Here is a 26,014-nt window from a genome sequence, read left to right as displayed (position 1 = left end):
CACAGGGAAGAAGACAAGAGCACCATCTCGCCTGCTTCCCTCCAAACATCTCCTAGTGGGAGATAGAGCTAGATTGACTGCAGTGTTTCCTTCCCTTCCTGGGGGAAGGGCTGGGGCTGGAGCCAGAAGGAGTGCAGCCGTGGCTCTGGTTTGCCCAAATTTGTAAATGTCACTCCACCCGCCCTTACATCTCTACTTCCATCCCACGGACCTTAACAGTGAGGGTTGGGTGGCGGGTAGTGATGTAGAAATTCCGCAGGTCTTGAGAGTCAGAATAGTTTGGTCCTAGTCCTGTCTCTGCCACCCATTACTGCGTAACCTTGGTAGAGTCACTCTCTCTGAGCCTCTGTGGCCTCTTATCCTTCAGAGCATGGCTTTACATGTCACCTGCTCAGGGAGGCCCTCTCTTATTTAAGTTGGTCCTCTGTCCTCCATACCGTTGCCTCCTAATCACACACACGTATGTATGCATGTAAATATAACGTGCATATATGTATGAGTATATAAATATAAACATATACATATAATTATGTTTGTCAGCTTATTTGGTTTGTTTCTCTACTAGATTCTAGATTGTAGGCTCTGAGAATGTAGAGACTGTGTATCTTTGCCTTCTGTATCCTCAGAGCCTAGTACAGTGCCTGGCGCTAGGACGTAGAAAAATAACGTGAATGAATAAATGAATGAATGGCCGCTGACCCACATGATGTCTCAAGTTCTTTCCAGCTGAAAAGTATGTGAGTCTAAGATTTCTCATCAAGAGGACCATTCCAAGGCCTCTCCCAGAGTTTCTGTAGAGGAGGGAAGATGAGAGTTGTGTGGCGGACTGGTTGCAAGCCTAGGTCCCTTCGCAGGATTCTGGCGAACTTGTGCAGGGATTAGTGCTTGCAGGTCCGCGGCCCGCTCGGGTCCCGCCTCCTGGCGGGCAGCAGGGGGCGGGGCCAGGCCGCCTCCGCCGGGTTGGCGTTGGAGGCGTTCGCCACACTGAGGGTGGCAAGGTGGCGGCTTCTAACGCGAGTCAATGGCAGGGCGGGGCCGAAACGCCCCCCACATCCCGTGCCAGCGCAGGGGGTGGGGTCCCAACCCTTAGGTTTCCCGCTTGGGGGCCTGGGCCGTGCCGTTGCCTAGAAACGCCCCGCCCCGCCCCCCAGGGCAGCTGCGGGCGCCTGCCCCCAGCATGGCCTGGCAAGGCTGGCCTGCGCCCTGCCTGTGGGTCGCCAGCTGCGGGCTGCTGCTCCTTGTCCTCGTCCTGCTCCTGAGCCCCCGCAGCTGCCGAGCGCGGCGGACCCTCCGCGGCCTGTTCATGGCACGCAGCAAGCGGCTGCTCTTCCGAATCGGGTTAGTGCGGGTCTCCGGCGGGATGCGGAGCTCGGGAAAGGGGACTGACAGGCGGCGGCTGCGGGAGGCTTAAGGGTTAGTATGCGGCAAGGGCTGGGGGATCCAAGCACAGAGAAGAACGTTCGGAGAAGAGGGCTAAAGAAACCATTGATTTGGGGGGAAGAGAGGGAAGGGAGTTGGAAAATTGGTATGGGCTGGGGAAAAAAGGATTGGTGGAGCAGGCCAGGGTGGCCAGAAATGGGTCGTGTGGGAACATCTGGAGAAAAGAGACAGGTGAGAGGCCAGAGAAAAGGGAGCTGGAAAAGGAGGGTCGGTGCAGTATCCCGAGTTGGGAAGGCCTCGGTGGGCAGGTACAGAGAATGCTGCGGACCATCTAAGTGTCATTTGAAACCGCCAACTCCTTCCACGTGTCCTTGTTCCTCTCCCCATCACCCAACTCCTCACCACACCATATAAGCTCTTTTCTGCAGGTCAGTCTGTCCACTTTTTTTTTTTTTTTCCCTATCCTGAGCTGTGTGGGAAGCCTCCGGCTGTGAAATCCGACCTTATTTGTCTTGTTTGACTTGTTAAGATTCACTAACCTTCCAATGACTTTTTATGGGGATGTCCTCCCCATCCCCCTACTTCTGCCTCTTCCTGGGCCAGCTCTGTTCTGCACTGAGACACTGAGAGGCAGGCAAGGAACCCCAAGAACACTTTCTAGAGTCCTTGTCCCCCTTCCCACTGCTAGCAGGGCTCAGGACCTCAAGCCCCAGCTTAAGGAAGGTGATGTTGGTGATGGGAAATGTGGGAGCCCTTGCCACAGGCCAGTTTCAGGGGAGGACCTAAGCTTGGAAATTTCCTGAGCTTGGAGAAGACAATGTACAATTCAGTCCTCCTCCCTGGGACACCCCAGGTATCCCAGACCAGGGTTCTCCTCCCACTCAGTCTAAGACACAGACATAGAAGAGCCTAGTGGGGAAAACTGGAAAACCGTGGGGAGGGCGGAGTCGTGTGTGTGTTTGATGGGGCATTCACATTTCTTTCTTTTTTTTTTTTAATTTTTATTTTATTTATTCATTTTAGAAAGGAGAGAGAGGGAGGGAGAGAGAGAGAGGAAGAGACAAAGAGAGAAGGGGGGGAGGAGCAGGGAGCATCAACTCCCATATGTGCCTTGACCAGGTAAGCCCAGGGTTTCGAACCGGCGTTTCCAGGTTGACGCTTTATCCACTGCGCCACCACAGGTCAGGCGCATTCACATTTCTAATAGCCCAAACATTCTGCACCAACCCAGTCACCATTGTTCTGCAAATAGCATTAAAATAATGAAATTTATAAATATTTAAATATTTTCATATTTGGGATTTTAAAACATTTTTATCCCCACAAAATATTTGGAAATTTTACCATTTTATTTGGGGAGGGATTTTTAAATCTACTTTCTAGCTTTCAAAATTGGTAACGTTGAAGTCATTGTATATACAAACAGCTTGAGGAAGTAGAAAATAGAAGTTTCCACAAGGAACTGGAATCAGAGGTCCTGAGATTAGAATTTCCAAATTGCCTTCTCAGAATCCCGACGGTTTCGCTCTTCCTAGAATTTTGGATCTGGGAGTTTCCCAGTCCTCAAATTTGGGATTCTCAGAAAGCTTCTTTCGAATTCATTATTCCTGTGGGTCTTCCTGTGTCTACATTTCAAGATGGCCTTGGAATCCACTCCCCAAATTTGCAGAGCAGAAGGGCGTGCCTGGAGTCCGAGTTCCAGATCCTGCCCCTCCAAGGTCTGGGAAACAATCGGTCCAGTCCCTGGGGGGAGAAGCCACTGGCTGCTGGGAGGGGTAGGGGGGTGTGAGCAGGAAACAGGCTAGGGGAAATGAGCAGGTGTTGATGCTGTGGGGGTGCCTCCAGGAAGGATGGAGAGGGAGGGGCGGGATAGGACAGGACACGATGGGAAGGGGTGGAGTGCATGGGCCCTGTTACCCTAAAAGTTTGACTGAGAGGACTACAGAGGAGTCTATTGGGAGGTGAAAAGCAGCAATTGAAATACTGGACTAAATAATGCCTGGGATAGCAGAGATGGTTCATGTTATTGTTATAACAAGAATTACTGGTGTTGGACAATTTCAGGAAGAACTTTCCTCAGACATAACCACAGTTGTCCCGGGATGGGGAAAACGGCACAGTGGAGGGTAGATCTAGGCTAACTTGAGGTAGACACATGCATTTGGGATTCTGCAGGGTCTGGGAGACAGTGTGTATAGTAAAGCACATAGCATGAGGAGTCGGGCCAGTCTGCTTTTGAATCCTAGCTTTGTTGCTTAGCAACCATGTGACTTTGGATAATTAACAGCCTCTCTGTACTTCAGTTATTTGCATCTGTAAAATGGGCATAGTGATGGTGCCTGTCTCCTAGGACTCCTGTGAGGATCAAATAAAATTGTGCACATACGTGCCCAGGGCCTGGCGCCTAGTAGGTGCTCAGGAAATATTAGCATTGCTCATTCTGCTGTATAAGTACCACGCGTGCTAACCGATTGCGCCACTGGAGCATGCTTTTTAGCATTGCTCATTTTGTAGCATGGGGAATGGGGGAGAGGGTAGATGGTGCTGGGAGGGCTCCCTCTGGAGCTTCCTTTATATACTTCCACTCCTGTCTTCCAAGCCTGTCCTGCCCGCCCACCCATCAAGAAATCCCACATCCCTTCGCTCAGTGAACCCCTAGCTGCCCTGGGTTGGGATTGTGAGGTCACAGATGTGAGCACAGTCTGGTGGCTGTTCTCAGGAGTAGGGGAGGGAAGGAGCATGTGAACAGGGTCCCAAACTGTGGCAGGAATCGGGGCATGACAAATTCCCCAGGATGACAGGGTACACTTAAGGAGGCTGGGATCAAGAGAGGGCTCCCTGCACCCTCTCGGGAGCAGGCCCACGCCTTCCCCTTCCCTCCTCCTTTCCCCAGGCGCCTTACCTCTCTGCCTTTCTCTCTCTTAATCTCCAAGGGCTCTTCTCTTGCTTTTGTAAACCTGGTTTTTTTTTAATTTTTTAAATTGTATTTATTCATTTTAGAGAGGAGAGAGAGAGAGAGACAAAGACAGAGAGAGAAAGGAGAGAGAGACGGGGGAGGAGCTGGAAGCATCAACTCCCATATGTGCCTTGACCAGGCAAGCCCCGGGTTATGAACCAGCGACCTCAGCATTTCCAGGTCGATGCTTTATCCACTGCGCCACCACAGGTCAGGCCTCTTCTCTTGCTTTTGTAACTTGTTTCCTGCGCCGACGCAGCCCAGCTGGCTCACTTCTACTACCTCTGTAACTTTCTAAATGAGCTTTCTCTTAAAATTTGAAAAATAAAATAAAAAGAGTCCGGGCTCTTCCATGTATACCCCCTGGTTTATGCCTCAGCTTCCCTTTTGGCCCTTTGCCTTCTCAGTGTTGTGGGGGAGGGGCGGGGGGGCTGCAGAACGTGGCCCTACGCAGAGCCTCTGTCTTCAGAATGAGCGTGAATGGGATGCAAGGCTGGGCTCACGCGTGGCTGGGACTGTGCAGAGCTGAGAAAGTGGATGGCGGCCAGCCTTGGAACTGGACAGTCTTAGCTGACAAAGCCCTTGCTCCCTCCCTGGCCAAGCCTCATCTTCATTCCTAGATGCAGAGGATCTTTCTTAACCTTTCTCATCCAAGTAAAACCAGCTGTCCCAGGACAAACCTGGCCTGGGCCATTTCTATGACAGGAAGCCCCTTTTCTGGGGTCCTTGAGGTCCATTGGCTTGATTTCAAGGGGTGACAAGAGTCCCGAGCCGAGGGCCCTTGGGTGAAGTACCCACCTGCTTGTGGCCCGTGTGAAGACTGGGTCGAGGCGGTGGGCTGGCATCCCAACACAGCCTACAGAAGGCGGCAGGGTCCTTTTCCTCTGCAGCCTTGGGGCCTTGGCGGCCGCAGCCCTAACAGCCACAGCGAGCCCTCTGCTCTCCCCTACGCAGCTTTCCCCCTGCTGCTGGGTTAGCCTCCAACCCTGGCTCTGGGTGGGTGGCCACCCTCCCCCAGCCACACCCTCGCCCAGGCCTTTGGGGGCCCCCAGCACCCCCTCAGATCTGCCCAGTTCCATCCTCTCCAGGCTGTGTGCTCTTTCCAGACTTCTGAGAGCCTGTCAGACCTTCCTCTTTCCTGGCACTCTACCTGTCAAATTTTGTTGTATCCTCAAAGCTCATCTTCAAAATATGTCCAAAATCTGAACACATCCCCACCTCCAACTGCTCCCATCCGGGGCCAACCCACAGTCAGCCAGCCCTCATCTGACCTCCTGAATGGACCACTCCTTCAGCCTCTCTACTTCCCACCAGAATGAAAACGTTCAAGGTTAATTTAGAAACGGGCTGCTTCTCCACTCAGATCCCACCAGAATGGCTCAAAGGCCCTCTGTGACCTGCTCACCCACCACGTCATCTTTTCTTCTCCGCGCCTTGCTTGTCCTGCCTCGGTCACCCGGGCTCTTTGCTGTCCCTCAAACACTCCCAGGTAGTCTCACCTCCAAGCCCTTCTGTCACTTCCCTAAAATGACCACATGGCCTGCTGCCTCACCCCTCCTTCAGGTCTCCACTCAGATTTCATCTGAGTACAGAGGCTGCCCTAACCACCCCATAGAAAAATAGCAACACCCGCACCCTGCGCTCTGCCGCCTCCATCTGGCTTTGTTATTCTCTATAGTACATGTCACCATATGACATACTTGATTTCTTGCCCTTTCTATTGGTTTGTTGAGGTTTTTCCCCCCAACCAGAATATGAGCTGTGTGAGGGCTGACATTTTATTCACTACTTGTATCCCAGCTTCAGAACAGTGCCTGCACAGAAGGAAATGTCTTTTTAATGAATAAGGAAAAGCTTGACCCCGGTGCCATCTCTGTTATGACTCCTGTCCAACCTCGCCACTCCAAGTTCATCTCTGCCTCCAGACTAGCCCCTCGGTGTCCTCTACACTTAGGGTTTCATTGCACGTGCTTGCTTTTCTTGCATTAGGTGTTCCCACTGCACTCCCGCAGGCCTGGCCCAGGGAGCAGGACTGGATCAAGAAGACCTGAGGCTGGTGGGGGTGGAAGCCAAAACAAACAGACCAAAGTCAACCCCAGACAAAACCCAGGGACCTGGGCTGGGCTGGGCAGGTGGCCTGGGATTGTGGGGCAAGGGGACAGAAGCGGTCCAGGCAGTGCTGTGCCTCTGGTCCTCCCCAAGAGCCCTCCGCGGCGGCTCCTCCTCCCTCTGGGAGAGATGGGCACAGTCTGGATCGGGTATCGAAGTCTGCGGACGACCCTGCCCGGGGTGGGCACGGACACAGTAGACACGAGCCCTGTGAACTCCTGGGCCGGCCTGTACTTTTCTTTCCACTACATAAGTGCTTATTTATTAAAAGTGATAAAGAGCTTAGGAAACGTGTAGAAACAGAACAAAGGTGAGACACTGCAGGCCTGTATTTTGACCACATCCAGGCACTGCCCTTCTCCTGGGCCTGGGTAAGCAGGCCTGCTGGCAGCTTCAGAAAACTCACCCTCTAGGGTCTTTTTAGCTCATCTGCTTCAGTTTCCTCAGTTCTGAGAACGGGAACAGGAACACGTTGAGCTGCTCTGGGTCCCGCCTGGGCCTGGGGAGCAGGTCATCGCTCCAGGAGAGCCCTGGGTCCCGGTGGCCTGCTGGGTCTCTCAGCCCTCGGATACCGTTTCTGGGTCTGGTTTCAGAATGAATGCCCTGTGGCTGGTGAGACGCAAAGCCTTCATTGCATATTCTGGCTGGGTCCTGCGTTAGCTATTCAAAGCTCTGATTCCCCCCACTGGACACCCACAGGAATGGACCAAGAGGGCCTGAGGGAGAGTAGGGAAAGCCAAAAGAAACAGACCAAAACCAAAAGCAAACAAAACCTGGGGGCCGGGACCGGGGGAGATGAGATGGCAATCCCAAACTGCTTCCTGCCCGGAATCTGGAGCCACACCAGGAATGAGGGTCGTTCAGGGAGTACCAGAAGAAGGAGGGGTTGAAGTAGGGGCTTTCCAGGTCATGCTGTTGGATGCAGAGCCCCCCTTTATACTGTCCCCTCCTGTCCCGGCTGTCCTGAGGGTGGGCCAGGGCCTAGGTAGGACAGTCACCCGAAAGCCCTCAGGCCTGTCCCGGGGCTGCCCAGGACGGGGAGCCGGCCCTTCAGGGAGGAGGGGAAGAAGAGCTCATTGTGTGCTCTCCGCTGTGTGCCTGAGGAGGAGGTTAAGGGGGCGAGGCTGTGTCTCGCTGTCCCCACCGGCCTCCCGTGGGGCTAGCTGTTCAGACTCAGAGAGGCCACACTCCTGCCCAGTGCGCGTGAGGCCTCACTTGGGTGGCTGGTTCTGTGTCCGCAGCCCCAGCCCCGAGGGAGGGCCCCTCAGAAGAACTGCAGGGCTCACGCGCGCCCAGTGCCCCAGCCCCACCCCGCAGAGTGGTTTCTCTGTCTCCCGCCTGGGTCCCAGAGGGCCAATTAAGGAACTTTCTTTTCTTTTTGGTGAGGAGACCGTGGGTAGTTCCGGGCCCCAGAAATGTTGAATCAGAACGTGGAAGGGGTCTGAAGGAGGAAAAAGATCAAAACCCTGTTTAGCCAGCACCCCTGGATCGTTCTAGATCCCAGCCTTCTGACCATGCCCAGGCACCCCATGGCCGAGAGTTTGAATCCCACATCTGACCCTGGGGTGTCAATGTCATCTTGTAAGTCACAGTGACTTGCTGGGCTCTGCTTGTTGTCTCTGGCAGCAGAAGGAAGGAAGCTGTAAGACCCGTTCCATGGGGCAGTGACGTCCCAGTCCGGTGGTGGGCTGGGAGACAGGACAGGTTCTTTCCAGTGATTCCTTCATCGTTCCCGTTTCCCCATTCAGGGTCTTGTTCTTTTTTCCTAAATTGTCTTCTGCATCTGGCTCCTGACACTCCTCAGGGAAACTTCAACCCAGTCCTAAATCTTAGAGCGCAGATTTGAAAGGGATTCCCCATTCAGGTGTCTTACACTGAAGTCTCTGACCCTCTGCATTTGTGGCAAAATGCTGCATACGCGATGAGCTGGTCCTGGGAGATGATTCACAGTGTCAGAGGGTTCTGTATCTCAAAGAGCCCAAACTAGTGGCCCAGGAGCCCCAGAGGCCAGATCCTGGGCTGTGTGCCTGGATCATTTTTCTCAGCAAAGGCTCTCAAAGGACTTAGATCTGCCCCGAAATAGTTCTAGCCCACTCATCTCATCCTAGCACCTTATTTGGGGTTTGGGGAGGACTTTAGCGGTTAAGAGTGTGGACTCCAGGGTCAGGCTACGCCAGGGAATATCTGCCCCACCCCCCAGTGCTCTGTGATCCCAAGCAAATCCTGCCTACCTCTCTGGGCTTCACTGTCCTCATCTGTGAAGTGGGGGAAATAATAGTACCTGCTGTTATTTAGGTCAGGGGTAGTCAACCTTTTTATGCCTACCACCCACTTTTGTATCTCTGTTGGTAGTAAAATTTTCTAACCGCCCACCGGTTCCACAGTAATGGTGATTTATTTTTATTATTATTATTTTTTTTAGATTTTATTTATTCATTTTAGAGAGAGAGACAGAGACAGAGAGAGGAGGGAGGGAGGAGCAGAAAGGATCAACTCCCATATGTGCCTTGACCAGGGAAGCCCAGGGTTTTGAACCAGCAACCTCAGTGTTCCAGGTCGATGCTTTTACCCACTGTGCCACCACAGGTCAGACAGTAATGGTGATTTATTAAGTAGGGAAGTAACTTTACTTTATAAAATTTATAAAGCAGAGTTACAGCAAGTTAAACCATATAATAATAATCACTTACCAAGTACTTTATGTCAGATTTTCACTAAGTTTGGCAGAATAAATCTTTATAAAACAACTTACTATAGTTAAATCTATCTTTTCATTTATACTTTGGTTGCTCCGCTACCGCCCACCATGAAAGCTGAAACACCCACCAGTGGGCGGTAGGGACCAGGTTGACCACCACTGCTGTAGGTTGTTTGGAGGATGACAGGAGATAATTGATAGGAGACAGGGCTGCTCACAGATGGGGTCAAGGAAAGCTCTGGAAAAGGCCACAGTTACTAAAGATGAGCCAGTGAGCTCCAGAGAGGCACCCTCACCTGGGTGGGAAGAGCTGGTACCGTGTACCCTCTGCAGCCTCCCGGTCTAGCACTCCCTTCAGCTCCTCTACTTCAGGGACCCTGGGTCCAGATCCCAGAGCCGGGGAGGCTGGGGTTTTGTGGCCCAGTGAGACAGCACCGCCCATGCCCTTGGGTCTAGGTGACCTGCTTAGCAGAGCACCCTGGTTGGCCAGGTGTGTGGGTGCAGCAGGGAGAGGGGAGGGACTGGGAAGCAGCTAGGTGAAAAGAAGAGGGGAGAGAAGGGCCAGAGGTGGCTGGAACTTGAGTACTGAACACCCCACTGGGCTCCACAGTGTCCACAGCCTGGCGTGGGAACAGCTGCACAGTATGCCAAGTACACAGCCCCTTTTCAGTGCCCAGTTGCTTTAATACCTGCCTGCCCAGCCCTCCTCGACCTTCCTGGGCTCTAAGGATTTCATGAGTGCCAGTTCTGTGCTGTGTGATTGCTGGTACCCGAGAGGGTGCAGAGGAGCTACGAGGAGCAGGCTGGGTCTCCAGCCGAGTCCGCCTGCCCTCTGAGTGGTCCTGATTATGGTGCTGGTAGAAGTTGATAAGGCCTTGCCTCTCAGGGGTTCACTCCTCGTGGAGGGGTGGGGAGAGACTGGCTGAGGGCTCCAGATGCTTTCTGGAAGGAGGCCTTCTGCTGGGGTCATCAGGAGCTGAAGGGTTTGAGCTGATCCCTGAGGGGAGCTTAGGATTCCAGGAAGTAGAGAAGGGCTGGAGGGAATTTCAGGCCAGAGACCTGCAGGAAGATGGTAGCTTTGAAATGTTAATGAGTTATTTCAGGTACTGAAAAGAAGACATAACAATCTCTTCACTGCCCAGCTCAAGAAAATATTGCAGACCCTGTGAAGCCCCCGTGCACCCCGCTTTCTGCCTCTTGGTTCTTTCCACTGTGTGTCTGTGTCCCTGACCAATACAGATGATGCTTTCGCACGGTTTGGCATCTTTAATAAATATTGTCAGACTGTCTTCTCTGCAGCATGTCTGTTAGCTCGATGTTACGTTTGAACTTTGTGCACGCGGGGACCTGGTGCTCTGGAATTTGTCTTCCTGGCTGTGTGGTTTTCCCTGGTCTGACTGTCTTCAGCTGTTTCTTTGGCCAGTGTGGTGTTGGTGGGCATTTGGGGGTTTATGCTTGTTAAGCACAGGGTCCCCACTAGGCCGCCCAGAGGGGAGGAGGCAGAGACTTGTCTCGGTCCTGATTCAGAGGGCCTCACTGCGAGCTGGACACTCTCCTTTCAGCAGTGGGGAGCCACTAAGGCTTTTGTGCAGGAGTGGGGCTTGGTCAACATGGTGCTTTCTGGCCAGTGGCTTGTGGTTTGGACCGAAGGCGAAGAGCTGTGTAACGGTGGCTTTCATAAGGGTCAAGCTAAGAACTTCTAGGGCCTGTTCCTGGGTAAGCCCATGTGGTGGGGCATGGGGGGGGGGTGAACTTGAGAGAAATTCTGTTTTGGTGGCTTAGGCCAGGGAGTGAGGGTGAAGTCGGCGCTCCAGCTGTGTAACTGGGAGGGTGACCCGGCGTTTCCCAGGATGAGAGGCAGCAGGAGGAAGAGCGGACAGGCATGGCTTGGACCTTGGTGATTGTGACTCGGCCAATATGTAGGCAGATGTAAGGAGTCATGCGGAAGTCATTGTCAGGGAAGACTAACCCTGGGGGCTTGGGATGGGTGTCCCAGTGTTACTGGGTCCTCAGACCCCTCCATGCCTCCATGCCCCGGGCCTGTCATCCCCTGCTCCGCACTGGGACCCAGACTTCAGGCCCACAAAGGCCACCCTGCTCCTCCGACCGCAGCTGGTGGGGCACAGGTCTCAGGTCAACACCCCCTCTAATCCAGGCCCTCACCCTCTCTCCCCCGTCGTGACTCAGTTTCCCCTGCCACCTTCCACTCTGCTCCCCTTCACTGCACCCTCTACACAGCAGACAAGTGAGCTTTTAAAAAGGGAAGTTGAAGCACGTGCTTCCCCGCTTTCAAAGCCGCCAGCAATCTGCCACCCCTTCTCCACGGCCTGGCCCCTGCAGGCCTGCTGACCTCTTCTCCAGTGCTCTCAGCCCCTGGGCCCTGCCTAGGCCTCTTAGGAACTGCTAGCACGCACCCACACCCCACTCCTGCCTTCCACAGGACCTTGGTGCTGCACCACCCACTGTCTGGGCTACTGGCTGCTTCTTATCTTTCCATTCCCAGCTCCGTTTGCCCTGAAAGGAGAGGCTGTCCCTGCCCCCCTTGCCCACAGTAAGACCTCTTCCCTTCTGGCTACCCTCCTTCGTGGCCAGCTAGAGTTAACTGCTTGTTTGCTGATTGGTTTTCTGGTTGGGTCTGTTGGTCCCTCCAGTCACTATGCTGATAGGGACCCAGCTGCCTCTTTCTCTGCGGTTTGTACCCTGTCCGGCATGTGCAGTAAATATTTGCTGAATAAAGCAAATGAAAGAGAGGGCCTTGTTTACTGCAGCTACTTAATGCACAGACCCTGCCCTGCTGGATCTTGACCTTCACTGGGGGACAAAGCACATATATCATGAGCATCCAGAAAAAGGAAGACAGAGCATTGTGCACCCCCTCCCAGATGTGGACAGCCATCTGCTAGCAGCTGTGGGGGCGCCTGGCTGAATGTGGGAAGGAAGCAACAGTTGCTCAACACTTTCCCTGCCAGGCCTTGACTAATTACCATTTGTTACCTTGTTTTGTGTTACTTAATCTTCACACAGTCCTGCAGGGCTAAGTCCTGGTAGCGCCATTAAAAAAAAGTATTTTTTAATTAATTTTCAGAGAGAGAGAGACTGAAACATGAATTTGTTGCTCCACTTACTTATGCATCCCTTGGCTGATTCTTGTGTGTGCCCTGACCGGGGATTGAACATGCAACCTTAGAGTATGGGGGGCAACACTCAACCAACTGAGCTGCCCTGCTGGGGCTCAATACAAATTATTAGCAACTCGCCACATCTTACTGAAATTTCACCAACTGTCCCGCTAATGTTCTTTTTCTGATCTAGAATCCAATCCGGGATAATTAAGTTGTTCCAACCAATCCCCTGAGGATGGGCATCTCTCTCGGGCCAACTCTTTGTCCTCACTCACTCACCCACAAGGACCAGCAGCTCCCACTCCCCCAACCCCCCGCCGGGGGCTCCGCACTCTCCCTCTGCCCCGTTCTGGTGAGCTTTCCCCGGGTCCTCGCGCAGCCCGGCTCCCTCACTTCTTGGAAAGTCACTTCCACAGAGGCTTTCCTTGACTACGGTGCTAAAATAGCAGCTCCTGTCATCATCCTCCGTCCTCTTGCCCCGTTTTGTTGTGTCATCTGCACCTGACAGTCTGTTTACTGTCCTGTCAGTCCCACTAGAATGTCAGCTGCAAGAGGGCGCTGACTGCCCGCTCACCGTGCGCCCAGAGCAGGCTAATAGCAAAGCCTCACTGAATATTGTTGAATGAGTGAAAGTATATACGAAGTGGCTGAAACTGATTTAAAGATAAAAGAACAGACTGGTAGTTACAAAATAGTCACAGGGATGCCAAGTCCAGCACAGGGAATATAGTCAATAATCTTGTAATAACTGTGTGTGGGGCTGGGTGGGTACTAGAAAGATCAGGGGGAACACTTTGGTAAGTGTAGGATTGTCTAACCACTATGCTGTACACCTGAAACTAATAAAAATAATGTTAAATGTAAACTCTAATTGTAAAAAATAGCCTGACCTGTGGTGGTGTCGTGGAGGAAGTGTCGACCTGGAATGCTGAAGTCAACCCTGGGCTTGCCAGGTCAAGACACATATGGGAAGCAACTACTGTGAGTTGATGCTTCCCGCTTTTCCCCCCTCTTTCTCTCTCTGCTCTCTAAAAATCAAATAGAAAACCAAAAAAAAAAATTAAAAATTATTATTTTTTGACTGAGAGAACGAGAGAGAGACAAGAACAGAAAGAAAGGGTGAGAGGCATCAACTCAGAATTGCTTTCACTTTAGTTGTACATTGATTGCTTCTCATATGTGCCTTGCCCAGTGACCTTTTGGGCTCAGGCTGATGAGCTTCGGGATCATGTGGACAATTCCCCTGCTCAAGCCAGCGACCCCATGCTGACTGACGAGACTGCACTCAGAGCCAACCACCTCGGGGCTTCGAACCAGCAACCTCGGTCAATCAACCTAAGTCAGTGCTTTATCCACTGCACCACCACCAGTCAGGCTAAAAAAGATTATTAAAAAAATAAAAATAAAAGAGAAAGAAGGCCTCTTTAAAATGGATATAAAGACACGAAGAATGACAAAACCCCTCCAGTGTGTGTCAAAATTCCCAGTCAACACAAGTGCATGGACACATAAGTTAAGGGTCGCAATGATTCAACTTTTAAGTTTATCTATTTATTTTTTTCTTTACAGGGACAGAGAGAGAGAGTCAGAGAGAGGGATAGACAGGGACAGACAGACAGGAACAGAGAGAGATGAGAAGCATCAATCATCAGTTTTTTGTTGCAACACCTTAGTTGTTCATTGATTGCTTTCTCATATGTGCCTTGACCGTGGGGCTACAGCAGACCGAGTAATCCCTTGCTCGAGCCAGCAACCTTGGGTCTAAGCTGGTGAGCATTTTTTATTTTGCTCAAGCCAGATGAGCCCACGCTCAAGCTGGCGACCTTGGGGTCTCAAACTTGGGTCCTTGGCATTCCAGTCCAACGCTCTATCCACTGCGCCACCACCTGGTCAGGCACAATGATTCAACTTTAGTAAACGATTTCTACCAAATTGTCAGGGAGACCTGCTTGGTTTTGATGGACTTGTTCGCATACAAACCAGCTAGCTCTTTATGAAAGGCCTAAAGAGCAGGCGCCCCTGCACCTCACCGCCCTAACCCCCCACAGAGACACAGTAAAATGCCTGGAGAGAGCTTGAGTCCACCATCTAGCTTCCACCTGGGTTTTTCTGGCTCTGGCTTAATCAGCTAGGATCCCTGCGCCCTTTCTGGCTGACTTGCTGTGTAACCCTAACCCCAGCCTCAGTTTCCCTTCTGAGAGGCCAGGGCCTGAGGCAGCTCCTTTCCTTGCTGGAAAGGGCTCTGTAAAATGAAGTTTTGAGCCTCTGGAAAGCAGGAAAGAAGTGCCACACCAGGAACTGCAATGTGAGGCTTTTCCTTTCTTCTACCATCTCTCTGACTTGCCGTGATGTTTTTAGTTGGCTATTTAGTGTCATTCTTTTTTTTTTTTTTTTTAGGGAGAGAGAGAGAGGGACAGACAAGGACAGACAGACAAGAAGGGAGAGAGATGAGAAGCATCAATTCTTTGTTGTGGCACTTTAGTTGCTCATTGATTGCTTTCTCATATGTGCCTTGACCAGAGAGCTACAGCTGAGCCAGTGACCCCTTGCTCAAGCCAGTGACCTTGGGCTTAAGCCAGTGACCATGGGGTCATGTCTATGATCCCACACTTAAGCCAGTGACCCCTCATTCAAGCTGGTGAGCCCACACTCAAGCCAGATGAGTCCACACTCAAGCCAGAAGAGTCCACACTCAAGCTGATGAACTCGGGGTTTTAAACCTGGGTCCTGTGCATCCCAGGCCAACGCTCTATCCACTGCACCACCGCCTGTCAGGCTAGTGTCATTCTAAGTAAAGAAAAATTAAATATCTAAATTATTAGCATGAATTTTACCATTTATTGTTATACTATACAATACCAGTTTTATCTGTTTGTTTGTTTATTTTTAGAAAGAGAGAGAGAGAAAAAAAAGGGGAGAGAGAAACATTGCTTTGCTGTCCCACTTATTTATGCATTCATTGGTTGATTCTTGTATGTGCCCTGACTAGGGTCAAACCCTGGTACACCAAGACCATATTCCAACCAACTGAGCTACCCAACTAGGGCTATACAATGCCATTTCTAAATACAAATGTAAGGACATTTAACTCACATGTGGAATCACCGAAACTACATGATGCGCATTTCTTAGCTTGTGAGGGGATATATATTCTGTTCTGGCCAGAACATTGGAATGCTGCACAGAACTAATTCAACTGTGTTTATTTCGCCTCATGACACTCTCATGTTCTACCAGCTCACTGTACCGATGAGCAAGGGAGGAAGGACGGACTGACGAAAGGCAGAGGACAGATCAGTTACCCTTGTTCCCTCTCCTTCGGTGGCATCATTTACAACAGGGGTCCCCAAACGACGGCCTGACCCGCGGGCTGCATGCGGCCCCCTGAGGCCATTTATCCGGCCCCCGCCACACTTCCGGAAGGGACACCTCTTTCATTGGTGGTCATTGAGAAGAGCACAGGATGTATGTCGCATCTGCGACATTGACCATCTCATTAGCCAAAAGCAGGCCCATAGTTCCCATTGAAATACTGGTCAGTTTGTTGATTTAAATTTACTTGTTCTTTATTTTAAATATTGTATTTGTTCCCGTTTTGTTTTTTTACTTTAAAATAAGATATGTGCAGTGTGCATAGGGATTTGTTCATAATTTTTTTTATAGTCCGGCCCTCCAACGGTCTGAGGGACAGTGAACTGGCCCCCTGTGTTAAAAAGTTTGGGGACCCCTGATTTACAACATAGATGGTCAAATCGTACAGGGATGTAACATGAGTAAGGAAGGATGTGGTAGGGTTCCTCGGTTGTTTCTGTTTTTTAGAACACCACTGCTTTCTCTATGCCTTGGAAGCGAATTCTGGCTTGAACTGGAAGTGTGGCCTCTCAGTCGTAGATGCACACTCTCCTATCACTTTGAATCTTGTTGAGTTCTTGCACATAGTAGGTCTGCCAGCATTCTGTGCTCATGGGGCATTGTGAACACGGGAAGGGTGTGGGGCAGCAAGGAACAGAACATACACGTATTGTGTGTACCACTTCTGCTTGTGTGCATATTCCGTTGACCCATCAGACTTGACTCAAGGTCAAAGGTAAAATCATTAAGGATTTCAAGATGGCAACAGCAGAGCATTAAACCAAGCGAGGGTCGCACACCTGTGAAGCAGGCCCTGCATGCTGCCTTCTTTATTTGCAGGGCTCTGTCACTCACAGCCTCCTCGTTCCTTTTTGCTTCCTTGTCACTGTGTGGCCTGGGATGGCCTGAAATGGTGGTCAGAGGAGAGAGGAAGTTGGTCAGCTCATGCAGCCTCACCTCTCCCTGATTCCTTCACCAAAAAGCCAAACAGAACTTTCCAGTTTCCCTAAACAAGCCCCGCTGTCTGCTGTTATAGTTTCCTCTACCCCATTGGTTCTCAAAGTTGTGGTCCCTGGACCAGTGGCATCAGCATCACCAGGAGGTGTTAGAAAATGCAAACTCCTGAGCCCCGCCCCAGACCTGCTTTTTCAGGTGGGGCTGAGGAATCTGGTTCAGCATTCCCCGGCATCGCTGCGGGGCACCACTGCTCCTTCTGAAATATAGTTCTCACCTGTTGCAGCTGTCTAACTGCTCCTCCCCTTTCGCTGTAAAAACCCCTCACGGTCCAGGAGTCTGTCTGAATTCTCCTCTTCTCCCCTGATGGGCTGCCAACTGAGGATGTGTTTGTCTCATTCTCTATCTGGTCCTGCATACCGAGCAGGGCAAACAGTAGACGCCCAATAAGTGATGGTGAAGTTGTGTAGACTCGGGGCGACCAAGAGCGTGGAGATGTGGGGCCTGGGCATCATGGAGGGTCGGGGCCTGGGCATCATGGAGGGTCGGGGCCTGGCGGCTGAGCACAGACACCCCTCCCTGCAGGTACAGCCTGTACACCCGCACCTGGCTTGGGTATCTTTTCTACCGGCAGCAGCTGCGCAGGGCTCGGAATCGCTACCCCAAAGGGCACTCCAGAACCCAGCCTCGTCTCTTCAATGGTGAGCTCTGGCTGCCCTGGGCCAGCACCGCCCCCAGACGTGTCCACTCACCCTCCTGACTCCCTGTCACATCCCCCCGACCACGCCTTGCCCAGGTCCGTTGCCTCACCCACAGACCATCTCTGTCTCCCAGGAGTGAAGGTGCTTCCCATCCCTGTCCTCTCGGACAACTACAGCTACCTCATCATCGACACCCAGGCCCGGCTGGCTGTGGCTGTGGACCCTTCCGACCCTCAGGCCGTGCAGGTGAGGCGCAGGGGCCCCTGGGGTCACCTTGAGGCTGGGGCGACTTCCCCTTTCTAGAGAGGGGCTAATCCTGGTCCCTCTGCCATTGGGATGTGCCCCCTCCACATGCACTCACACACAGACCCTCACGTGCACATGCACATGCACAGAGACCCCCACAACCACAGCCTGGGAGAGGCTCGGTGTCCAGGGCTTGGCTGGAGGAGAGGGGGAGGGCAGCAGTGAGGGGACCAGAGCCAGAGAGGGAGCGATGCTGGCCCAAGACTGTGGGCCTACTGGGTTTCCACTCTCTCGACCTCTGTAACCCCCTTTCTGGTCCACTTTCTCCTCTCCTCACCTCTGTCGGTCAGTATCCGGGACTCGCCACCTTTCCCTCCCATTTCTTATTCCTGTGTGTGCATTTCTCTTATGTCTGCCCATCCACAAGTCTCTCTCTCCCCCTCTCTCCCACCACCCCACCCTTGTCCAGGTGCTCATACTGGGTCTCAGCTGTCCCTCCCTTCCCCAGCGCTTTCCTCCTCCTCCTTTCTCATTCTCCAGCTCCATCTCCTCTCCCTCCCCCACCCCCCCTTCCTTCTCTGCACAGCCCCCAAGCCCCTGTCTCTCTACCTCAGGCCTCCCTCTGCGTCCTGTTCTCAGTCTCAGTAACTCCTCTCTCCTCCAGGCTTTCATCGAAAAGGAGGGTGTCACCTTGGTTGCCATTCTCTGCACCCACAAACACTGGTAAGGGGCTGGGCTGGGCTGTCTGGGTGCAGATGACCTTCCCGAGCTGACCTTCGCTCCGGCTGAGCTTGCCAGGTTTGACCGCATCAGGTCAGGCTCGGCTGGGGCTCAGGAAGTCAGGACGGAGGCCACCCACCTTCCTCATGAAGTACCGAGCACTGGCAGAGAGGGAGGGGCCGGGGTGGGCCTCCCACTCCTCCACTTCTCAGGCTCCTGAATCCCCAGAGGGGGCCAGGGCAGGCATTTCTCTCTCAGTCCACGGGCATTTATGAGATGCCAACTCTGCACTGGGCACGGACAAACCTTGTGATTTCTCAAGAAGGTTCTAGCCCAATAGACGGGACAACTCTTCACGAAAGTGTACAACAGTGACAAACGATGGCAATTGTGGCCACAGGGTTTAGAGGTTGGGAGGCACCAGGTGGGGCATGATCAGATCCACTTGGAAGAATTAGAGGCTGATGACCCCGGAGCTGAGGAAATCCACCTTAGAAAGATCAGTTGGCACTGGCCAGGTGATGGGAGGAAGGCGCGGGTGGCGAGTTGTGGGGATGACATTCTGGGCAGCGAAACAGCTTGAACAAAGGCCCAGAGGTGTGGACCACTTGGCTCAGCCCTGAAGCCAGGGGTATTCAGGGTTCGTAGGCCTGGAGATGCCATGGGGAAAGAGGAGGCAAGGGGGCCACGTGCAGTTGCCCCTCAGAAGCACCCCTGGCTCTGCCGTCCTGCAGGGACCACAGCGGAGGGAATCGTGACCTCAGCCGGCGGCACCAGGACTGTCGGGTGTACGGGAGCCCTCAGGATGGCATCCCCTACCTCACCCAGTGAGTCCCGGACCCAGGGGCGGGCTGGCACCTCCGTGGGCTCCCTGCCTATCCTTCAGCTCAGTATTTTGGGAGTATCAGCAGTTGGATCTTTCCTGATGCTCTTTCTGGCCCTTAGAGAGCAGATCACAGCCCATTTGAAGACTGGCACTGCCCACCTGCCAGCTGATTTAGCCAGGGTTCCCCAAAACAGACTTCAGAGGGGAGGGTTTGGATCAAAAGTCCTACACTGAGGGTACCTCCTCTCTCTGGTGTGGAAGCCCTGACTCCTGCCAATGACCCAGCCCCCTGGGCCTGGGGTGCAGCAGGACCAGAATGGTGTAAGCTCTATACCTTCTCTCCCCCGTTGCCTTGCTCCTCAGTCCCCTGTGTCATCAAGACGTGGTTAGCGTGGGACGGCTTCAGATCCGGGCTCTAGCCACTCCCGGCCACACACAAGGCCATCTGGTCTACCTGCTGGACGGGGAGCCCTACAAGGGTCCTTCCTGCCTCTTCTCAGGAGACCTGCTCTTCCTCTCTGGCTGTGGTGAGTTCCTCCAAGGGGACGACGGAGGAGAAGAGATAGGAGGAGGGGAGACAGCCCAGGGCAGGGGCCCAAGGACAGCCACAGCGCCGTGCAATGCACTAAAGCATTAGCTTTGGCACAGACATTGCCTCGGCAGTTACTCTGATTTGGGGTAACAGTTACCTGTGTTACTCCAACTTTTTTATACCCTCACGACTTCTCACAGGGGCTGGCTAGCACGAGACAATGCCTGTAGCTGAGTACAGACCTCACAGGGTGTTTGTTTCCGCCGGGTAGAGCCTGGCTCTCTGATACAGTGACTGGGGACCAGGTTACACAAACCTGAGAACCCTGCGTGAGAGAGTGGCGCCGTGGTCGGCGGACCGCAAGCCATAGGCTGTGTGGAGGCCGAAGGGCAGCGCAGCAGAGAGGGAGGTGCTCTGTGGAAAGGAGCAGCCCAGCATGGCCGTGTGTGGGGTTCTGAGAACCCAGCCTGACGGCTCGGCTCCCCCTCTCTATCTGCATGTCAGGACGGGCCATGGGGGCCTTCCCAAGGGCTTTGTTGGGGGTGACTATTTGGGCCCGGCCCCCAGGGGCACGGTTCAGGGCTAGTGACCCAAGGTGCACAGCTGGGCCCTGCCCCACCTCACCTACCTTGTGTCATACTGTGCTGCCCTTGAATTTTCTAACACATCCCTGCCCCCACCAGGACGGACCTTTGAGGGCACTGCCGAGACCATGTTGAGCTCGCTGGACACTGTGCTGGATCTGGGGGACGACACTCTGCTGTGGCCCGGTGAGTGGCCCCCCTGCTCCCAGAGTACCCCCCCCAGGCCCAGTTTCTGTCCCAGAAGTGACACAGTCCACCTCTGGTGGCTCCCGGGAGCCCACTGTAGCAGGGGGACAGAGCTCCCTTGTTTTTGGAATACTGGCTCCAAACGAGCCTAGGACAGAAAATAGCCTTTGCTTATCAGAGGAGAAGTCAATAAATCCAGTCTGCTTGTATCCATGTATGCGTCCATATCCACACACTGTATGTCCAGCTGACCATATGTATATATGTACACTGCATGTCCATGCAGACATACATACATACAGTGAATGTCCACAGTTTCTAAAACATTCTCTACTATCTCAGGTAATCCTCAGACTATCTCAGTTCAGCCATTCGTTCACACTTTCTTGAGCACCTAACATGTTCCAGGCTCTGTTCTAGGCACTGGAGACACACCCTTGTTCTAGTGGGATTATTTTCTCCGCTTGCCAAAGAAAACTGTGGCTCAGAGTGGTGGCATGACTTGACTGAGGTCACAGAGCTGGGCAGAGGCAGAGTCAAGCTAGAATGTGGCCTCCTGGCTACCTGCCCGGTGGTTTCCCTGAATGGCTCCTGCCTCTTTTTTTTTTTTTTTTTTTCTGTATTTTTCTTAAACTGGAAGTGGGGAGGCAGTCAGACAGACTCCCTCATGCACCTGACCGGGATCCACCCAGCATGCCCACCAGGGGGTGATGCTCTGCCCATCCAGGGCGTCGCTCTGTCCTACCAGAGGCACTCTAGCGCCTGGGGCAGAGGCGAAGGAGCCATCCTCAGCATCCAGGCCATCTTTTGCTCCAATGGAGCCTCAGCTGCGGGAGGGGAGGAGAGAGACAGAGAGGAAGGAGAGGGGGAGGGGTGGAGAAGCAGATGGGTGCTTCTCCTGTGTGCCCTGGCCGGGAATCGAACCCGGGACTTCTGCACGCCAGGCCGACACTCTACCGCTGAGCCAACCGGCCAGGGCCTGGCTCCTGCCTCTTCACGCACCGCTGACTTGTGCCCCCTTTCCCCGGGAAGGGCCGCCCCTCCTCCCGGTTGTCAGTACCATGGGCCTCGGGGTAGGAAGGACTTTTTCTGCTCACACATCAACCTCTCCACCCTGCCTCTGCCTGCACGGGGTTCCCCAGGTCATGAGTACGCGGAGGAGAACCTGGGCTTTGCGGGCGTGGTGGAGCCTGAGAACCTGGCCCGGGAGAGGAAGATGCAGTGGGTGCAGAGGCAGCGGATGGAGCGCAAGAGCACGGTGCGAGGCTGGGGGCCCCGTGGGGCTGGGGCTGCGAGGGCTGCGAGGGCGCTCCCCAGAGCTGTCTCTTCCTGCTGAGCCAGGGCCTCTGTGCCCGGCCCAGAGCTCTGACAGGTTTGCTTCATGGGTCTTTGAGTGAGAACTCCTGGACCTAGGGCGGGGCAGGCGGGATTCCCTTGGGGGGGGGGCTTGTGAAGATTCTCCCCACCAAAGCCGCTGCCTCTGGCCCCGCAGTGCCCGTCCACCCTGGGAGAGGAGCGCTCCTACAACCCCTTCCTGAGGACCCACTGCCTGGTGCTGCAGGACACTCTGGGCCCAGGCCTGGGCCCCACCGAGGACGACGGCGACTCCCGGGCCCAGCTCCTGGAGAAGCTCCGCCGCCTAAAGGACCTGCACAAGAGCAAGTGACCCCCCCCAGCCCGCCCCAGCCCACCACATGGTGGGGAGGCCGCTCATCACCCGCACACGGCATCCTCATCACTACCAACACCCTCCATCGGCACCCACAGCGGTCATCATTCCCCGACACTGGTCAAGGGGAGAGGAGGGACACGGTGGGGAGATCTTGAGGCCCAGAGAAAGGGGACAGCTCTAAGGCTTGGAGACACCATGGGGTGAGGCTGAGCTTTGAAGGGTAACAGGAAAGGGGGGGCTTCGGGCCATCTCCAGACCTAACTGGACGGGTCCCCTCTCCCTCCCCTGTTCCTGCGATGGTAGTGAGGGTATGGAGGCTGCTGTGAGCCCCTCCCTCAGGAGGCCTCACCCTCACGGTAGCCACTAATCCCAGGGCTGCGGGAGCCATGACCGAGAGAGGTGGCTGGGAAAGTCTCCACTCAGACCCCTGGTTTACTGAGGCACTGCCCCTCCTCCCCCAGCCTCCCCACTCTGCCCTGCCCTGCCCCACCCCTCACCCACAAGGGCATCTTTCAAATAGAGCCATTTCTGAAAAAGACGAAGAGGCTGGAAGTCTGTGTTTGGCCAATCTCTGCCTTAGTGACTTCCCTACAACCTGGCAGAGGGAGGGTCCTGGTTGCCAAGGAAACCTTGACCTCAGGCTAAAGAGACAGCAGAGGCTGCTGGGATATTAGCCCAGCGTCTTGTAGGTGGCACAGGCTCCCTGCACGGCTGGCCTGGCCTGCTCACTGGCCTCTGCCCCTGCGCTGGGCCAGTAGGGCCCCTTCCAGGGGAGAGAGAGCCATTGTCTGCCATGGCCGCTGCCGTTTTCTCGTTGTGGCCCTATGCTTAATAACTCCTGCCTTCCTCGAACTTCTGCTTTGTTCTCAACCCCTTTCCTCTTTTAGTCATTAATGACATTCATCTGGCCCTTGCAGTTTGCCAAGAACAGTCTGTGTCATTTCTCATTAGATCCTTGGCCCCGTTCTGGCTGGGTGGAGGGGTCTGTGCAGCCGAGTCCAGAAATCAGAAGTCTGAGAGCAGAGACCCCTCGAGTACATGGCAGCTTCCAGGACCCAAGCCAGGGCCCTTTTTCTCTGCTCAGCCCTCCCTCAGCTCAGCTTCTCTGGTCTCGGGTCCAGGTCCCCTTGGGGCCACAGTGAGGAAGCCTATGGTCCTCAAGCAGACGGACCTTGGGTCAGCCAGGGGCCTTCTCTTCCTTCGAAGAGAACCCTTCCCTCAGGCTCTGCTCACCTCTGGCAAGCCTCCAAGATGCCCCCTGCCCTCAATTTCTCCTCATCATCCAGCCTCTGCCTCCCTCTCCAGCCATAGCCTCTGGTACCAATTCTAGCAATACTTCCAGAATAGAGTTCCCTGCATCCCAAGACATGCAGTTTCCTGCCTCTGTGCCTTTGCTCACGCTGTTTCTTCAGACTGGAATGCCTTTCCCCTGCTTCTCCTGCCTTGTCTGCCTGGCAAACACCTGTTCATCTCTCGCAATCCCCCTCAAAGGCCCCCTCCTCCAGGAAGACAACCTCCCATGTGTCTCCCCTCCAGGCTACCTCTGCTCTTTGTAAATGCTTCTCGTGTGGCACTTTTCACTGTATTTTACTTGTTTACATGTTTGTCTCCCCTTCCAGACTGTGAATCCTTCAGGGCATGGACTGTATCTTATGCATCTCTGTATTTCTGCGCCTAGCACGGTGCCTGGCACACAGTAGGCGCTCAATAAATGTTAAATGAATGAATGATTTAATAGAGGCTTGGTCACTCAGTGGGCTTGTCTTTATTGCTGCTTCTATTTTTCTGTCTGGGTTACAGGTCCTCCAGCTTGAAGCTACTTCAAGAACTTTGGCCAAAAACAACACTATGACTATATCCTCCCATGGCTCGTGTGTTCTGGGCTTATCTCTGTTTTCCAAAGCTTGAGGTGCACAAGTGTACCCTGGCCACAAAGGGGATGGTTTCCATGGTCACAGTGCAGCAGTGAAAAGCACTATAAGGGCAAGGCCTTGGCCTCTCTTTAACCCTTTGAGTAGTGAGTGTTTTTCATGCTCACTGACCCCCAGGAGTATTTTTTTTAATGAAATTAGTTACAGTTACCATTTTAATAACTTAAAATCATATTTGTTTGATAACCAATTTATGGAAACAAGAAGAACATACATTTGCCTTTTTTAACGTTGCCTTACACATTTTTAAAATAAATCAGTCGTACTCTGGATGGTCAGGAGGCACGAGGACGTACATGAACGTTCGTACTGCTCAAAGGGCCAATGCCTCTCTCAGAACCCGACACCACTATCTGGAGATAAATTTTATCAACATCATTTTGTTTTCATTGTATTTATCTTTGAGGTCAATATTTTTGACAAGTGACACCACTTTTCAATTCAAGACAGTAATTAAAGATATTTATTGAAACAGGAAAATAAGCGAAGGTGACACTTGGCTATAGCAGAATTCTTGAAGATGGTGCTGATGTGACTCAAGACCAGAGCCCTGGCTTAGCTCCACATTTCTCTGGGGCCAGCCCAAGGCCTGGTTTTCCCACCCCTGGCTGTACCTCTGCCTCTTCTGTTAAGCACTCCTTACCCCAGGTCGGGGACCGTGGCACTGGCCCAGGCTGCCCCGGGTCAGGGCTGCACCTGGGATGGGGGTGGGGGAAGGGGCCATGGTCCTCACCTTCCTGAAGAAAGACAGCTGACTGTGCTCTGCAGTTGTCTCGGTGTCACTGCTGTCTTGACCGGGCAAGCTCCAGGGCCAGGTCACGCTGGGTATGCCTAGCTCTGAGGGGCACTGAGTGATGGTTCTCTAAGGCTGGCGACACATTTTCCCGGGGCCGTGAGTGATCCTCGCACCATGGCGTCTGTCCTCAACGATGGCACATGCTTCTCCCGAAGCTGGGACTGACCAGTAACAACCCCCCGGTCACCTGCTCCTTGCTTGTGGGACAGGAGGTGTCACTGGCCTTAGATTCCTGGGTTGTAATCCCAGCTCTGTCACTTACCATCCAAGTGACCTGGATAAGTCTCTTTCCTGACCTCAGTTTTTCCTCTTCCAATGGAGAAGACAAGCTTGAGTGAGTCAGAACCAGAACCCTTTCAGGAGCAAGTGACAAGTAAAGAACAAGGAGCTTCGGTTCAAAACCCTGGGCTTGCCTGACCAGGCGGTGGCGCAGTGGATAGAGTGTCGGACTGGGATGTGGAAGGACCCAGGTTCGAGACCCCGAGGTCGCCAGCTTGAGCGCGGGCTCATCTGGCTTGAGCAAAAAGCTCACCAGCTTGAACCCAAGGTCGCTGGCTCCAGCAAGGAGTTACTCAGTCTGCTGAAGGCCTGCGGTCAAGGCACATATGAGAAAGCAATCAATGAACAACTAAGGAGCCGCAAAGAAGAATTGATGTTTCTCATCTCTCTCCCTTCCTGTCAGTCCCTCTCTCTGACTCTCTCTGTCTCTGCCACACACACACACAAAAAGCGACGTTGTAGAAAGGGACGTGTAGACGTGAAGAGACCTGTGTGTGTGTGTGTGTTGCAGGTGGTCTCAGTCCTCCGAGGCCTGCCCACAAATGGAGCATTTGAAAGCACATAGTAACCTAATCCCGAAGGTCAGTAAACCCTAGGCTCTGGCTAAAGCTGGACGGGTGGTAGAAGGAAAAAGGAACTGGAGTTGGACTGGTCCTGATAGTGATACAGGTTCTGCCTCTGACCGGCCGTGGGTAAAGCGGACAGGTGACCCACGTCCCCAAGCTCGTTCTGCAGGGCCTGGGAGAACTGAAGGGGATGCACAGTGGCAGCCTCTCTCTTCTCTTGCTGTTCTGGTTTTGGTTTTGTTTTGTTTGTTTGTTTGTTGTTATTGTTTTTACAGAGACAGAGAGAGAGTCAGAGAGAGGGATAGATAGGGACAGACAGGAACAGAGAGAGATGAGAAGCATCAATCATCAGTTTTTCGTTGCAACACCTTAGTTGTTCATTGATTGCTTTCTCATGTGCCTTGA

General features: G+C 53.3%; 1 protein-coding gene across 1 annotated transcript; it reads left to right on the top strand.

Moving 5' to 3' along the window:
- Positions 1-960: 960 nt before the first annotated feature.
- Positions 961-23,777, top strand: LOC136306945 (probable hydrolase PNKD). Its single transcript, XM_066233876.1, has 9 exons — positions 961-1,338; positions 17,156-17,271; positions 17,405-17,517; positions 18,182-18,240; positions 18,972-19,064; positions 19,427-19,590; positions 20,279-20,365; positions 21,508-21,623; positions 21,858-23,777. Exons 1-9 carry the CDS (start codon positions 1,178-1,180, stop codon positions 22,029-22,031), a joined length of 1,083 nt encoding a protein of 360 aa, XP_066089973.1. The 5' UTR covers positions 961-1,177; the 3' UTR covers positions 22,032-23,777.
- Positions 23,778-26,014: the final 2,237 nt, after the last annotated feature.

Source organism: Saccopteryx bilineata, chromosome 5, assembly GCF_036850765.1.
Source record: "Saccopteryx bilineata isolate mSacBil1 chromosome 5, mSacBil1_pri_phased_curated, whole genome shotgun sequence".
NCBI classification, from domain to species: domain Eukaryota; kingdom Metazoa; phylum Chordata; class Mammalia; order Chiroptera; family Emballonuridae; genus Saccopteryx; species Saccopteryx bilineata.
Note: the sequence above shows the minus strand (reverse complement) of the source record. Positions and strands in the feature narration are given on the sequence as shown.